The 13,691-nt window shown below is 43.3% G+C and overlaps 1 protein-coding gene across 7 annotated transcripts in view; it reads right to left on the reverse strand.

Moving 5' to 3' along the window:
* The window catches only part of KAT6B (lysine acetyltransferase 6B), a 205,613-nt gene that overhangs the window by 26,665 nt on the left and 165,257 nt on the right, over positions 1-13,691 (reverse strand). For all 7 annotated transcript variants that reach the window (XM_055130258.1, XM_055130256.1, XM_055130257.1 and 4 more), the window contains 2 exons: positions 12,229-12,390; positions 9,366-9,459 (listed from right to left, as the gene is read on the reverse strand). In XM_055130258.1, coding sequence (XP_054986233.1) covers positions 9,366-9,459; positions 12,229-12,390 — 256 coding nt within the window. The remainder of the gene's footprint in view (positions 1-9,365; positions 9,460-12,228; positions 12,391-13,691) is intronic.

Consider the following 13,691-nt stretch of genomic DNA (forward strand, 5'->3'; position numbering starts at 1 on the left):
AGGGGCCCTCGAATGGGTCTGTTAAGGCTCCACTTACGTTTTCTCATGCTAATTATCTGAATGAAATGTGCCCAGTTGTGTTTTTTTCCCAAAGTGACTCAATGAAAGTGCTGGTCAATGTTAGAAATCCAAGGCAACAAAATGATTTATTTTTATAAAATCCACCTGTGTGCCAAAACTTGAAGACAGTGTGAACTACGTAAGGCAAATCGGTAGCTGCAGACCGTATGTTTCATATTTACAATGTTTTCACTGAAGCAATGAATACAAAATATAAGAGCTATTTATTTGCTCTTATTTATGACAAGCTTAGTTTAAAAGAAGACATAAATACATCGTTAGCTGCACTGCTTCATACAACTCATTTCAATGCATTCACTACCAGTCAGCCTCTGAATAAATCACCGAGAGTTCAATTTTCAACCTTGATGTTATCTTTAGCATATTAAAATAGATTGTACTGCAGCCCAATGTAATAGAACAGTAATGACAAAGGCTTTTAGTGCAACATATCATGATGAGGAACGAAGGGAAAATAGTCATTTCCTTATTCTATTATAAATGAGAATCTATTAAAAATAGATGTCATCATTAGACGATTAGGCCGGTCAAAACATGTCTCCCCAAACCCAGCTCGGCCTGGGGACCCGGCACAAATCCTGTTTCCCAACTTGTGTCACGGAGAGGACAGAGGAAGGCTTCCCATCCGAAGAGGATGCTGAGAGCCTCGAGCGTCACTTTGGAGTCTGCCTGCCCGCTTCGGCCAGGAGCACAGCACAGGGAAAGCTGTGCAGCCAGCAGCTGCCTAACAGTGTCTTAAGACACAGGTTAAATTTTCATACACATTTCATACGTCTGTCCTGCAAAATAAACGCATGAAGAAAGGAATGACCTGCTAAAAGGACAGAAACCTTCAATGTCTCTCCAACCTACTGCTATCACAGTGACACATAACAGTGCTCTCCTCTCCTGGCCCCAGGCTGGAGTAAGAGTGGCGCCTTCCTTCTGATGAAACTTCCACGATCTTAAGATCAAGGCTAAGCTTGCACAGAAATCCCAGAGTCTCCTGAATGATGTCAGAAGTGGCCCTTGAGTATCACTGGGGGTGGCCCCCTGAGCCAGGCCAGGGTGATAATACAGTGGTGTGCCCGATCCCGATTAGACTCCTGCTGCCAAGAAGTCCCCCAAGTATTGCAGGGTGTCGGCCTGGAAGCCCCCCCACACTTCCGATGGAGGTTGGGTGAGCCAGGAAGCACAGGGGCTGAGCAGAATTGGGTCCTCTGGGAGCCCCGAGTGCTTCTTAGAAGACCCCCACCAAAAAAAGGGTAATTCTGTAAGTAATTAGTTTAGCATTTATGCAACAGGCAATGAATACTTAAGATGTGACAGCTTCTCCCAGGAGACAAAACTATTAGAACAGTTTCTACTACCCTAAAGCTTTTGGTAAAGGAAATGGGCTTTTTGGGGGGTGGTGAGGGTTGCTAGGGTGCAGTGAAGGGCACATCCAACTGGACTCAGGGCTTCTGGCTCTGCATTCTCGGTGGGGCTCAGGGACCATATGGGGTGCTGGGGACTGAACCTAGACTGGCTGCATGCAAAGCAAGCACTCCACCCATGGTACTATCCTTCTCCCTCGCCCCCTCCCCCCCAAAGGGGGAAGCTTTTACTGAAGAGTAAGAGTTGCACACCTGTGTCCTGGAGATGTGGCGCAGGAACAAAGCTTCTGACTTGTAGGCTTGGAGCTGCCAGTGAGATTCCCCCACTCGGCCCCACGTTCCTCACGCCACAACCAAGTGTGAGCTCAACCCAAGTCTGCACGTTCCCCCGTGAGAGGCCCCAGGGAGCACCGCAGCCAGCAACATGCTGCCACAGACGGATGCCACGAGACAAGGGGCATACAGAGGTGGCAGTTCCACGGGCCGGTTCTCACTCCTCTGTCCGATGTGCGTGATTTGCACAGGATGCTGAAGTGAAGGTCTGTAATGGGCTAAAGAGACGTGATCCAGTACCTCAAGGCACACCTCTGGTCTGGTGCTGGCGTGACGGGCTCTTCTAAGGGGAATATTGACCCTGTAGCCTGCCGGACAGAGAGTTCACATCCCAGCCAAGTGACCCATGACTTCACAGTGATGGAAGACAAATCACACATCTTGCTTTGGTTAAAGGGTGAGGTTTCTCAGGGTAAGGTGACAGGCACCAGAATTCTGATCGCTGCTGCCCATCTGGACCCATTCTCAGATCACTGGCAGGATATGGGGGCCGGGTCAGCCACAATCAGTAGAAACAAACAGAGACCCTCACGCGAGAAGGGGCATCTCACTACGGCCTGTCTGGGCAGGTGCCAGATTCATGGAACATCTGCTGACAGTGAACAAATGTGCCCTCTGGGAGCCGTTATTCACTCTGTGCAGCTCACCTTCACTCAGGTAAAATATGCTTAATAGAACCGAACTAATTTAATCTCTGAATCAAAACTTTTGAGTTTCCACAGGTGAGAGGCCAGTTAGAATCACACATTTACTTCTCCCCACCACCGTACGAGTCTCTGGAGGCTGAAAGCACTCTATCTGCCTGACAGGATTCTTTTGTTTGAAAGTCTGAAATTTCATTTTGAAAGTTTGTAAGATTTCTTCAGCCCATGACCAGTGATCTGGGGCCACCAGGGCTATGGCCAGTAGTGCTCCGGGAGCCTGTGGTACCAGGGCTGAAGCGTGGCGCCCCTGTGTTTAATATTCCTGGAGATTCCCAGGATCATAGTATCCTGCCCCAGAACTCTGAGTCACAAGATAAGATAATGATCACTACCTGAGGCAGGTGACCAGAAAGACAACCCAGCCCAAGCACCCTGTAGATTCTCTGTCACACTCAGACCCAATTTTCTTATAAAAATCCCACAGAAAGAGCCATAGTTAACGTAGTCCTACACTAGGTTCCTCCCAGTGGGGAACTCCTTTCCCTTTCTATTTTCCAATAAACTTTGCTACTTTCCAGACAGCAGCAGCAGCAGCAACACAGGGCCCTCCTCGTCACATGCTCTCACCAACTGGGTCACCATATCCGTGGCCACGAGGTTTTAACACTGTATCTTACAAAACTGGAAGCCTGGAAGTTGCTGGTTGGCAATGTGAATTACCAGGGTTGTCTTCTATTTCAGCGCCACAAATACAATGACTAACCCTGCAGCTAGTCTCTAAGACAAGGTCGCGATGTTTTCTCCAAGGAAGTGTGCATGACTGGCCTCTGCCCATTACAGCTTTCTAGCCAGCAGTAACCGAGGTGGCCTTATTTCCCCCTCAATGTGCTTGATGGACCTAGAAGTGGAAGAGATTCATGAACAAGAAGCCAGACAGAAAATCTATTCTTTTCTTAAGTGGTGTTTCCTCAGCAAACCGGCAAAGAGCTCTGAAGAAGCTAAAGGAACAGATAGGCCGGGACTCTTGAACTATCTAATTAAGAGGCATCTGTCACTGGGAAGAAGGAAGGCACGGGAAGTTTACGCATTAATTTTCAGTGACAAGGAAACAGGTATTAAACCATACCCAAAATGATCTTTCCTCAAAAGCTGATTGTATTTCTTACATTTTTTGTAAGTCCAGGTGTATGATTCTTGTAAGAGAACAAGTTAGAGGACCCTGCTAGCCACACTGATATCACAACTGTGGGCACGAAAAGGGGGGCTCTCTGCCATGTTCCAGAAGCACACACTAATTACAGACTCATCTTGCAAATCTCAGGAAATTCAAGGTGAAAACCCTCAATATAAGAGATTACAGACAGGACAACAAAGGGGATTTGCCAAAATGAGTGCCTAATTCATTCAGTCACTTCTAATCCTCTAGTTCTGTTGCATGAAGAACAACACAGACACCGCACAATATCTTAATGTTGAATTTTAAAAAGCTAAGGGCCGGGAGATAGCTCCAAGGGCTGGAACACTTATTTTGCATGCACTAGGTCCCAAGTTAAATCTCCAGCACTTGCATGCACCGACCCCTCCCCCGCCCCACCCAAGGCTCCACTGACCTTAGCTTTGGTGGTACCACATCTCCTGGAAACAGAAGTGTCAAGCCTGTATAGCTGGGCTCGGTATTATTGGGAGTGGCCCCCTGGGTCTGCCAAATGCGGCTGAGGAGACCCCCAAAACAACAAGATAAGAACTGAATCTGTTTATAAACTTTTCTGTTTAATCTACAAATGCAAGGACGGATGGGCCTGGAACTGTTTTTGATACAGTCAAGATTCTGGAAAACGTCTATGAATTTGTACCTTTTATAATATAAACATAATGGTGCCCATCTCTTGCATTTTGGTGTTGGGTATGTTTTAAAGCATTTGCTAATTTGCTAGGGGAAAAAAAAAACCCAAAACACCCCTTGTAATTTTCAGTTGTTTGAGTCTGCATTTTTAATCTTCCACAACTCTGTTCACATTTTAATTAGCCATTTATACGACACAGACATTGGGGTCAGAATGCTTGGACTTCAGTTGGAGTGATGCCACTTAATATTCGTGTAATGTCCTTCAGCTTCTTCACCTACAGAGTAAGTTCAAATACACTATCTCAAGTGCTGCTGTGTGAGGGGCTGAAGACACAGAACAGGGTCAGGCGCGTGCCCGGCATGAGGCTGACTGAGTTCAATCCCCAGTACCATATGGTCCTCTGAGCATCGTCTGGTGCAGCCTGGAGCCCCGCACTCAACTACCTGCCTGCTTAGGGAACCCTTCTACCCCAAAAAGGGGGTCTATAACTTATTCCTTAGGCAGGATCTATATTGGCAGGCTTGAGTAATAGGTCAGAATTACATCAATCATAATTATGTTTATCTCTCTAGCTGGGATATTCGGTGAGTAAATTATGTACATCAACTCAATGGAGTGCCATGTAGCTGCACAAGAGAATATAAGGACTCTAGGAAATATGGAGTGATCTCCAGGATAAACTGCTACTTGGAAAGAAGCTAAATATTAAAGGACAATCAGTCATATGCTACCTTTTACATAAGCAAAGAGGAAAACTAGAAAATATATATCCTGCTTCTCAATTATAAAAAAGTCAACACAGGAAATATGAATTAGAAATGAACTGACCAGTCAGGGGCAAGGACGGGGGGATGGGAACAGATGGAGGAGCTGGCGAGGGGCTGCCACTCCCCCTAGCAGCCCTTTAATATGGTCTCCACATGGAAAACCAGGGTAATGCTTGATATTCTTGGAAAGGGAGAGGGCAGCTGGGTTGAGGGGGAAAAACATATAGAAACAAATAAGCTTCACTATATTAAAAGAATACCATTACTATAAAAAGAACAAGTGGGAAAGAAATGAATTCACCCAAGAAACAAATACAGTAGTTCGACTAAATACACTGAGGGTAAAGTAAGACAGAGCCATATACAAATACTGACCACTACTAGGAAGCTTGTTTTCCCAGAGGTATGAATTGCAATTCTGAAACTACTTAACCTGTATTTGAGGGTTGAGCACATTAAACAAAGGTACCATTGATAATAGAAGTCGGATTTTTTGCTATCAGAGAAGAAAGTTACAAATACAAACTTGTATAATGCCTGGTGATGGTGTAGATGTGGAACGCAAAGTTATATGAGTGATGTGTGTGTGTGTGTGTGTGTGTGTGTGTGTGTGTGTGTGTGTGTGTGTAAGTGCTGAGTGCAGTGACATCACAGTAGCAACAAGCACATCTAAGTCCCAGGCTTTCTATACTCTCCATTATACCAACCCAAAGCCCTTAGGAGAGGAAGCGAGTGATTCAGAGAAAGACCAAGGTGACCCTGGAGCAGAGAGTAGGGAGTGTTCCAAGGATGGGGGCATGTCAGAAGGCTATGGAAGGCAGCTAGAAGCAGTTCCCACTCAGTGAGCCTGGGAAAATGTGAACATCCACATGAATAGTGGCAGCAACAAGTTATAATCCATGAAAGAAAACCCCGTAAGTCTGTAATTATATAAATACATGACTAGATAAATGAAAGAACGATTTAATAAAGCTCCTAGATCAGGGAGATGGTTCAAAGCAGTGAAGCTTTGTATTTGGGAACCCTGGTTCAAACCTGGCTCCCTGCAAATGATTTATATCAAATAAGGTTCTTTCTTATGGGAAGTATCTATTACACAGAAAAAACAATGAAATAGAAAATCACCACATAGTAACGAGCACAGTAAAAATTATTTGAGACAAAAATTATATATGAATCCTATAAACAGATTTAAAAAGAGGAAATATAAGACAAGTTTCAAGTTGTAGGACAATATAAAGTGACTTGTACCTTCAAAATTATTGAGGTAACAAAAAACCAAAACTTCAGATTACACACTGAAGAGACAAGAAAAGTAAGTTCAATATGTAATCTTTAACTAGGATATTTCCGCCTAGAAAGAATAGTAGGAAAACTGGTGAATCTGAAATTTGAACACAGTGATTACACAACAGTGCTGTATAAACCTTAATTCTGATTTTTATCACTTATACATTGTATTTATGTAGAAGAGCTGTTTTGTTTCTAGAAAAACACATATTTTAAATTAAAGGTGCAGCATTTACAATTCTCAAGTAACTAAAAACTAACCTATATAGCAGAGATAACAGAGAAAGGGAGAGAGACTGAGATTAAAAACGGAGAAAGCTGGGGCCGGAGAGATAGCACAGCGGGTAGGGCGTTTGCCTTGCACTCGGCCGACCCGGGTTCGATCCCCGGCATCCCATATGGTCCCCCAAGCACTGCCAGGAGTAATTCCTGAGTGCAAAGCCAGGAGTAACCCCTGAGCATCGCTGGGTGTGGCCCAAAAAGCAAAAACAACAACAACAACAACAAACACCAGAGAAAGCTGATCTAAGATGTCGGGACAGAGTGATAGTCTAGTGGGTAGGTGGGTAGGGTGCTTGCCTTGCACACAGTCGACCCAGGTTCAATCCCTGGCCCACATATGGGTCCCTGAGTCTGCCAGGCTTGACCCCTGAGCACAGAGCCAGGAGGAAGCCCTGAGAACTGCTGAGTGTGGCCCCAAACAAGCAAGAAACAAAAACAAAAACAAAAGGATAATGTTAACATCTGAGGATTTATGTGAAGATTATATGGAAATTCTTTGGACTATTTTTTTTTTAAAAAACTTTAAGTCTGAAATTACTCTAAATGAAAGGGGAAAGGAGCCCAATGAGGCCTTGTGGGCAGCCCCCGAGGCTGAGAGGCCTCCGATGCTTGGAGACAGCTCAGCAGGGGGTGAAGACGGACGGTGAGCTGGGACAGGGGCGCTGGCAGTGGGCCAACTCCAGGGAATACTTGGGCATTTCCTGGCTGATGCAGATGGGGAAACCAAGATGAAGAAGTCTATCAGCTCCAACCCATGGCTGTCGTTCCTTCTTCGACTTGCTTAAGTTCTGGGCCACGCCCTGAAATCCACAAGGTGGTTTATGAGCTGGGAGGGACCTGGGGACCCCAGCTCTGCCTAATTGGGGACAAGCTGTCTGAGGTAATGAGATGCAATTTGTTCCAAAGGCAGCGTCTGGCCCGTGCGACCCCCGTATGCCTGGCTGTCCCGGCCAGTGGGGTGCAGAGCTTTGGCCTGTGGTCCCTCCTGTGCACGATCAGTTTCTTTCATCACCCTGTGACCCAGCTTAAGAATGGGCAGATGGCGGCTACAGTTTCCTTCCTGCCAATACCGTGTCTCAGCCTGCGAATCTACCCGTTTTATAAACAAAAGAAAGATTTTCCTGCCTTCCAACTTTATTTGAAGTGCTGAAAATACATTCCCTGACCAACAGACTCTCAAGCTCTGGCGAGAAAAGGTAATAAATGGAATAATTTAAAAGGTCCTTTAAGAAAGGGTGAGGAGAGATGAAATTTCAGAAACCCCATAACCCTGAGTTTTGAGTGATGTGTTTAAAAAGGATCCTGAGGGCTCAATGGTGCAGTAAGACGGACGATACATCTCCCAAGAAGGATATCTATCCTTTAAGTGCAAAAAAGGAGAGTGCTGCCTCTTGCGAGGTGTTGAGGGTAGGGTGGGCGGGTTGTTTCTGAGTTACACCCAGCAGTATTCAGAACATACTCCTGCTTCAGTGCTCAGGAATCACTCCTGGCAGGGGCCATCTAGGGCACCGGGGATCAAACCAGGGTCAGCTGTATGCCAGGCAAGCACCCTCAACTCTGCATTATCTCTCAGATGGCTCATATGTGGCATTTAAAGATCCACAGCAAAGTAGCAACAAAGGGTCAAAGGCAACACAACGGGAGAAGAGCATGAGCCGAATGAAGAGCCCTCACTCCTGGACTGTCATGTACGGCTTTCCTCATGCACATTTATGTTGGGCCTGTTGGAGTTCATGAAGATTATATGATTCTTAAATCTCCATCTGTTCAGTGTAAAACTAAATTCTGATAATGAAAAAACACATGGTTTCTAGTGACAGATTTTTACAAGGTCAAAAATGACATAGGGAGCTAGAGCAATAATACAGTGGTAGGGCATTTGCCTTGCACACAGCCAACCCAGATTCCATGCTCGGCACCCCAAATGGTCCCCAGAGCCCACCACAAGTGATCCCTGAGCAGAGAGCCAGGAGCACTGCTGGATGTGAGCCCCACTTCCCTCCCACCCCCCAAAAAATGATAGGGATACCAGTTTTCAAGCAGCATTTTGATATTACGAATCAATTATACAAAATGTAGCCTTTACACTACAGCTATATATCCAATTTCATGTAAACCAGGAGGAAAAAACTACCATTATGTTTTTACATCATCCTGTGCACTGTTTATAGATTATACCGATTTTAATTAGGGAAACTCAAGATACAAACATGTGTTTTAAAAAGTCTACATATTAACACTGCAATAATTTCCACGGTAGAAAAGGGGGATTGTTACTAAAACAAGATAGTTATTCTATCAGAGAAGCTGCAAGGGCTAGGATGCCTGAAGAACTGTTTTTCTGAAATCAAAGCATCCCTTTCCTGCCCTGTACAGTGTAAGCTTACAGGAAAAAAAAAATTAGAAAGCTGAAAATCCTTTTAAATAACACTTCCTTTAGCTTTAATCGCAAATAATTGCCTCTTTTGGTGCTAATGAGCATGGGTGGCTGGGAGTGGAATGCGATTCTGCCTGTTCACTAGGATAATGGCTTTGTCAGCGAGTGGCTCTGCCGAGAGCCGGCTCAATTTCCTCGAGTACCATAAGTAAGCAGCAGTGAATTTTTCACTTGAGGAAGATTTTCTGCCCTATGTAAATATAAATAGAACACTCATTATCTATTGATAAATACAACAAAATAGGTTAAATAAAGTTTTATGTGGTACTGTTTTCTTCAACAGCCTTCGGGTCCCTAGGTCAGGAAAGTGAATAAAGCACTTCACTTACTGAAATCAATGAGAAAGCGGCCAAACCCTTGCCTTTGGTGCTGGGGCATGATCATTATGCAGGAGACATTATACTTCTGCTGGCAGAGCTTTTCCTGAGGGAGAGAGAAACAGATCGAGGATGTGAGACTCTGCTGAAGTGGGCGATTCCCAGCACCTGCCACTGTCCCTGCAGTGTGGCCCACAAAGGTGAGCCAATGTGTCGGGGCAGAAGCAAGCTGCAGAGTCCCCTGTTAATCAAACTACCAGCTAATGACAAATCATCAACTCCAGGCAAACCTCTCAGTTACGTCTTTATTCTTGAAAGGCAGCACTGTAAAATATGAATAAAGAACCGAGAGGGATATAAACCAAATCCACAGACCATAGCATGTAAGAAATGCTTTCCTTGTACAACAACTTTGGGGGTAGAGGGAGATTACCCTATCATGAGACCCCCAACTTAGGATAAGGAGTTTATTCCCTTGCCAGCCTACAATTCTGCAACAGCAATCTGTCTTCTGCCTGTGAACAAATGCCCCAGGAAAACTAAAATAGTCTATGTGTGGGTAGATCTGCACAAATACATTTTTCTTCTGGGCGGAAAAAAAAAAAAAAACAACAGTCAAAGTAAAAAGCTAGAGAAATAGTTTGCATTTCAAACCAGGAAAACAATACCCAAAAAGACAACAACAACATGAAATCCTAAGGCCTCCAAATAAAAGGCCAAAACATTACCAAAAGTCTGAAGTTAGGAGCAAGACTGGGAAGAAAATGGTGGGAAAGAGTTATAATTAAGGATGAATTCACAATTTTCATGGGATGTGGCATCAGAGCAGCAATATTTTATTCCGAGTACACAGAAGCCGCCAAAACCGACAGAGAAGACCTGGAAAAGGCTTTTGAGGCTGCAAATGTTCTGGCCAAATATAAACCACAAATAAGATTGACCACAAATGTACTAACCACATCAAAGAATTACTTCAGAACACCCAGATCTTTAATGAACCTATTTGAAAGATCACAGGAAATGGTTGTGGAAAAACCCCTACAGGGCAAAATTAAAGATTTCTTTGTGAAAAAAGATGTGCTTCCAACTTTGACACGTTCGTAGCTGTCTGCAGAGTCTCTAAGAAACAGGCAGGAGGAAACAATGAGTGTGTTCCCCCAGCAGCTGGGCTGTCCATCACTGCATGTACACAACATAGCAAAGGTTCAAGTAATTAGTCACCTCTGCAAAATCGGACAACCGGCTGCTCAATCCAAAAAGAAACACTTTTCTGGATTAGAAAGAATCACCCTTGCTGTCATTCTGTTCCTGGTCGAAAACAAATTCTTACCTTACCTCCCAGCCTTTAGGCGTTTTTTCTTTTTTTCATTTTTGAAACCCCTCCCAACAGTGATTCTCTCTCTTCTTCTCTTTTGTTTTTGGGGTCACACCTGGCGGTGCTCAGGACTTGCTCCTGGATCTGTGCTCAGGGGACTGTATGTGGTGCTGAGCACTGAATGAGTGGGTGCTGCAGGCAAGGCAAGTGCCTGCTGCACTATCGCTTGGGACCTCAGTGAGCCTCTTTAGGCCTCTCCTTGAACAGGTCACTACAGCTCAGTTCCAATATCTGAATAAAGTAACTTCCTCGTTACATTCTTCTAGGGTATACTTGGGAAGTCATCATATAAGAAAGGACGTTTTGAGAATTATATTTTCTATGTGTGGTTTTAGTTTGCATTAATTTCTTTCATCCTTTGACTCCAACATGTGCAAAGTTACTTTGTGCTTTTTCATGTTAGGGCTCTGCCAAACAGGAGGCTGAAAACACTGTGGTTTCCCATGGCACTGATGCGTACATGTACTATTTATGGGCCGGTTCTTTGATGGGTAAAAGCCTCAGTCTGGAAACCTTCAGAGATGGCCTCTCCTTTTTTTTTGGTGGTGCTGAAACCGTATGCAGGTGAGGCACATGCTCTACCACTGAGTCAAAGCCTCACCCCCAAAGCCTATCCGATGATCCTTCAGAAAAAATAGCACGGCTAGCAGGCATCCTATTTGTGTGATGCTAAAGAAGATTCATTAAAAATTCACTTGTCACTGAACATTAAGAAAACATATAATAAAATAAGATAAAGGGTTTAAACCATTTATCTTACTGCCTGGGAATCTTGTCATTACCATCCTGGCACAATTAAAGGATTTCCTAGGAGTCTAAGAAAAGTGACATGGTAAATGTCTCCAAATTTAGTTCTCCTTGATTGCGTATTGTTTCTCAGAAGCCTGGGAGCAGAAGAATGTGAGCGCTGCTCTGAACCCGTGAAAAGACAGACTATACTCGGTGTGGCAGGGGCTTGCCTCTGTTCACAGCCGAGGACGCTTTAGACTTTCAAAAGGTGAGGTTGCTTTAGATCTTAAAACACTAACACAGTCAGAATTTAAAACTAGTCATTATATCAGCTTGGCTGTCCAAATGCCAATGTTCCGACTCACGGAGATACTAATGACCACAGAGGGAATGCAATGAGGAGAAATGAGAATTATCTCTTAAATGCTACATTAGACGGAAACCTTTATGCAGACCCCACTTAGGGAGAGGAGGGAAATAAGCTTAACATTTCGAAAATCAAAGTAGGTGGCCTGCCAGGCAGCAATTCTAGCACTACACAGATGCTGACAGCCAGGACAGCACCCAGTGCTGAGGCCCTTTAAACGCGTCCTCGCCACCATGCTCACTGTTTTTGTTCTCAAGAGGCACTCTGAACAAGCACCTCAGCTGTTCAGGCACATGTGCCCCTTATTCCAGTGACAGCCACAGCCCAGCCCCTGCCCAGCGACTGGGCTCGACCACGAACATTCTGAGAGAGAAAAACAAAGGTCATGCTGGCTCTTGTTTTACCTTAGAGAAGTATCCAACCAGATGACAGCCCTTTTCATCATTTTTTGTAAGGACATAAAAAAGGAATGGCTCGACATCATAATACAACGTTTTGTGATCCAGGAAGAGCTTGGCCAACAAGCAAAGGTTTTGGCAATAAATTTTGCTCATATTCCCATCAACCTAGCAAAGAAAAACAGACAACATTATTTAGCATAAAAATACTGCTCAGTATAAAAGTGTTTCTTCTGCTTGATTCTTTGGAAAATATATGGGTTTCTTTCAAAATCACAAACTAAGAGTTTAAAACATTCCCTTAACAAGTATAAAGTTAACTGGAAAGCAGCTGTCAGTTGGAAAATCAGAATTCTGCCTTTCCTTTAAAGTGGGCAAATTTAAACTGCGTAAGTTTCTTATTCAAGATACCTGAAGAAAGGCTAAATAACAAAAGAGTAATTTTTACTAATAATTTACTAGGAGTTGAAAATGAGAAGGCATGTCCTTTCTTTGAATCAAGTAAACCTGAATTCGGAAATGTAAACAGATCAGAATACTGTTTAAGTAAGTAAAATTTAATGTTATTTTCAGAAAGAGTTCACAAAAAAATTAAATAAATGAACTGTATTATTTGGATTCCCCAGAAAAGTAGATTAGCAAGAGGTTTCCATTTTGATTTTATCCTAAGCATCATTTTAAATATAATTGGAAAAGATAAAATTTCTATAATGGGGAAAAAAAATTTCTATAATGGGAATACTTACAGAGAACTGAGATAAATTTCAATCTACAATAAGTATCATGATTACAGTCTATTTCTTTTAAAATAAAAGAACCAAGCTGTGAGACTGATGGTTGCAGACAGGAGGCTAGGCACAGATGCCAACGCCTTTGATCAAATGTAGTTACTTGTTGGAAACAGAAAGCGCAGCAGATTTAAGAATTTCCCTAGGACTTTTCTTAGGGGAAATGGATATTTGCTAACCAGAGCTCTTTAACAATGAACTTGACCATTCTCAAGTCTCCTGTGGACCATACAGGTTCTCATATTGCACAAATTATTTTTAGACTTCATATAACTACTTCCCTTCAATGAAACCTAGGTCCCACACTTAGCAACATAATCAACTATGGGCAATGGCACAGAGGATGCAATTCTCTCTTTAATTAAGGGAAGTTTTTTGTTTGTTTTGTTTTGTATTTATGAGTATGGTACTTTTGGAAATGTACTATATTACAAAAAGAAAAAAAAAAGACATCTGTATGTATGAACCAGAAAAACAAAGAGATGACATTGCTGAAGAGAGAGATTCTCATCAGTTGTGAAAAGATCAATATGGCTTTCAAGAGGGATAGAAAAAATGAAGACAGGAAAGCAGTAGTCTGTTATTGATTTATTTCATTTTATAAGTTATTTAGGAAATGGCAAAAAGAAAAGTTTCTTACATGATAAATTCTAAGTATTCATCTCAGAAGGAAGGGCCCCC

Source organism: Sorex araneus, chromosome 3 (genome assembly GCF_027595985.1).
Source record: "Sorex araneus isolate mSorAra2 chromosome 3, mSorAra2.pri, whole genome shotgun sequence".
In the NCBI taxonomy this organism is placed as follows: domain Eukaryota; kingdom Metazoa; phylum Chordata; class Mammalia; order Eulipotyphla; family Soricidae; genus Sorex; species Sorex araneus.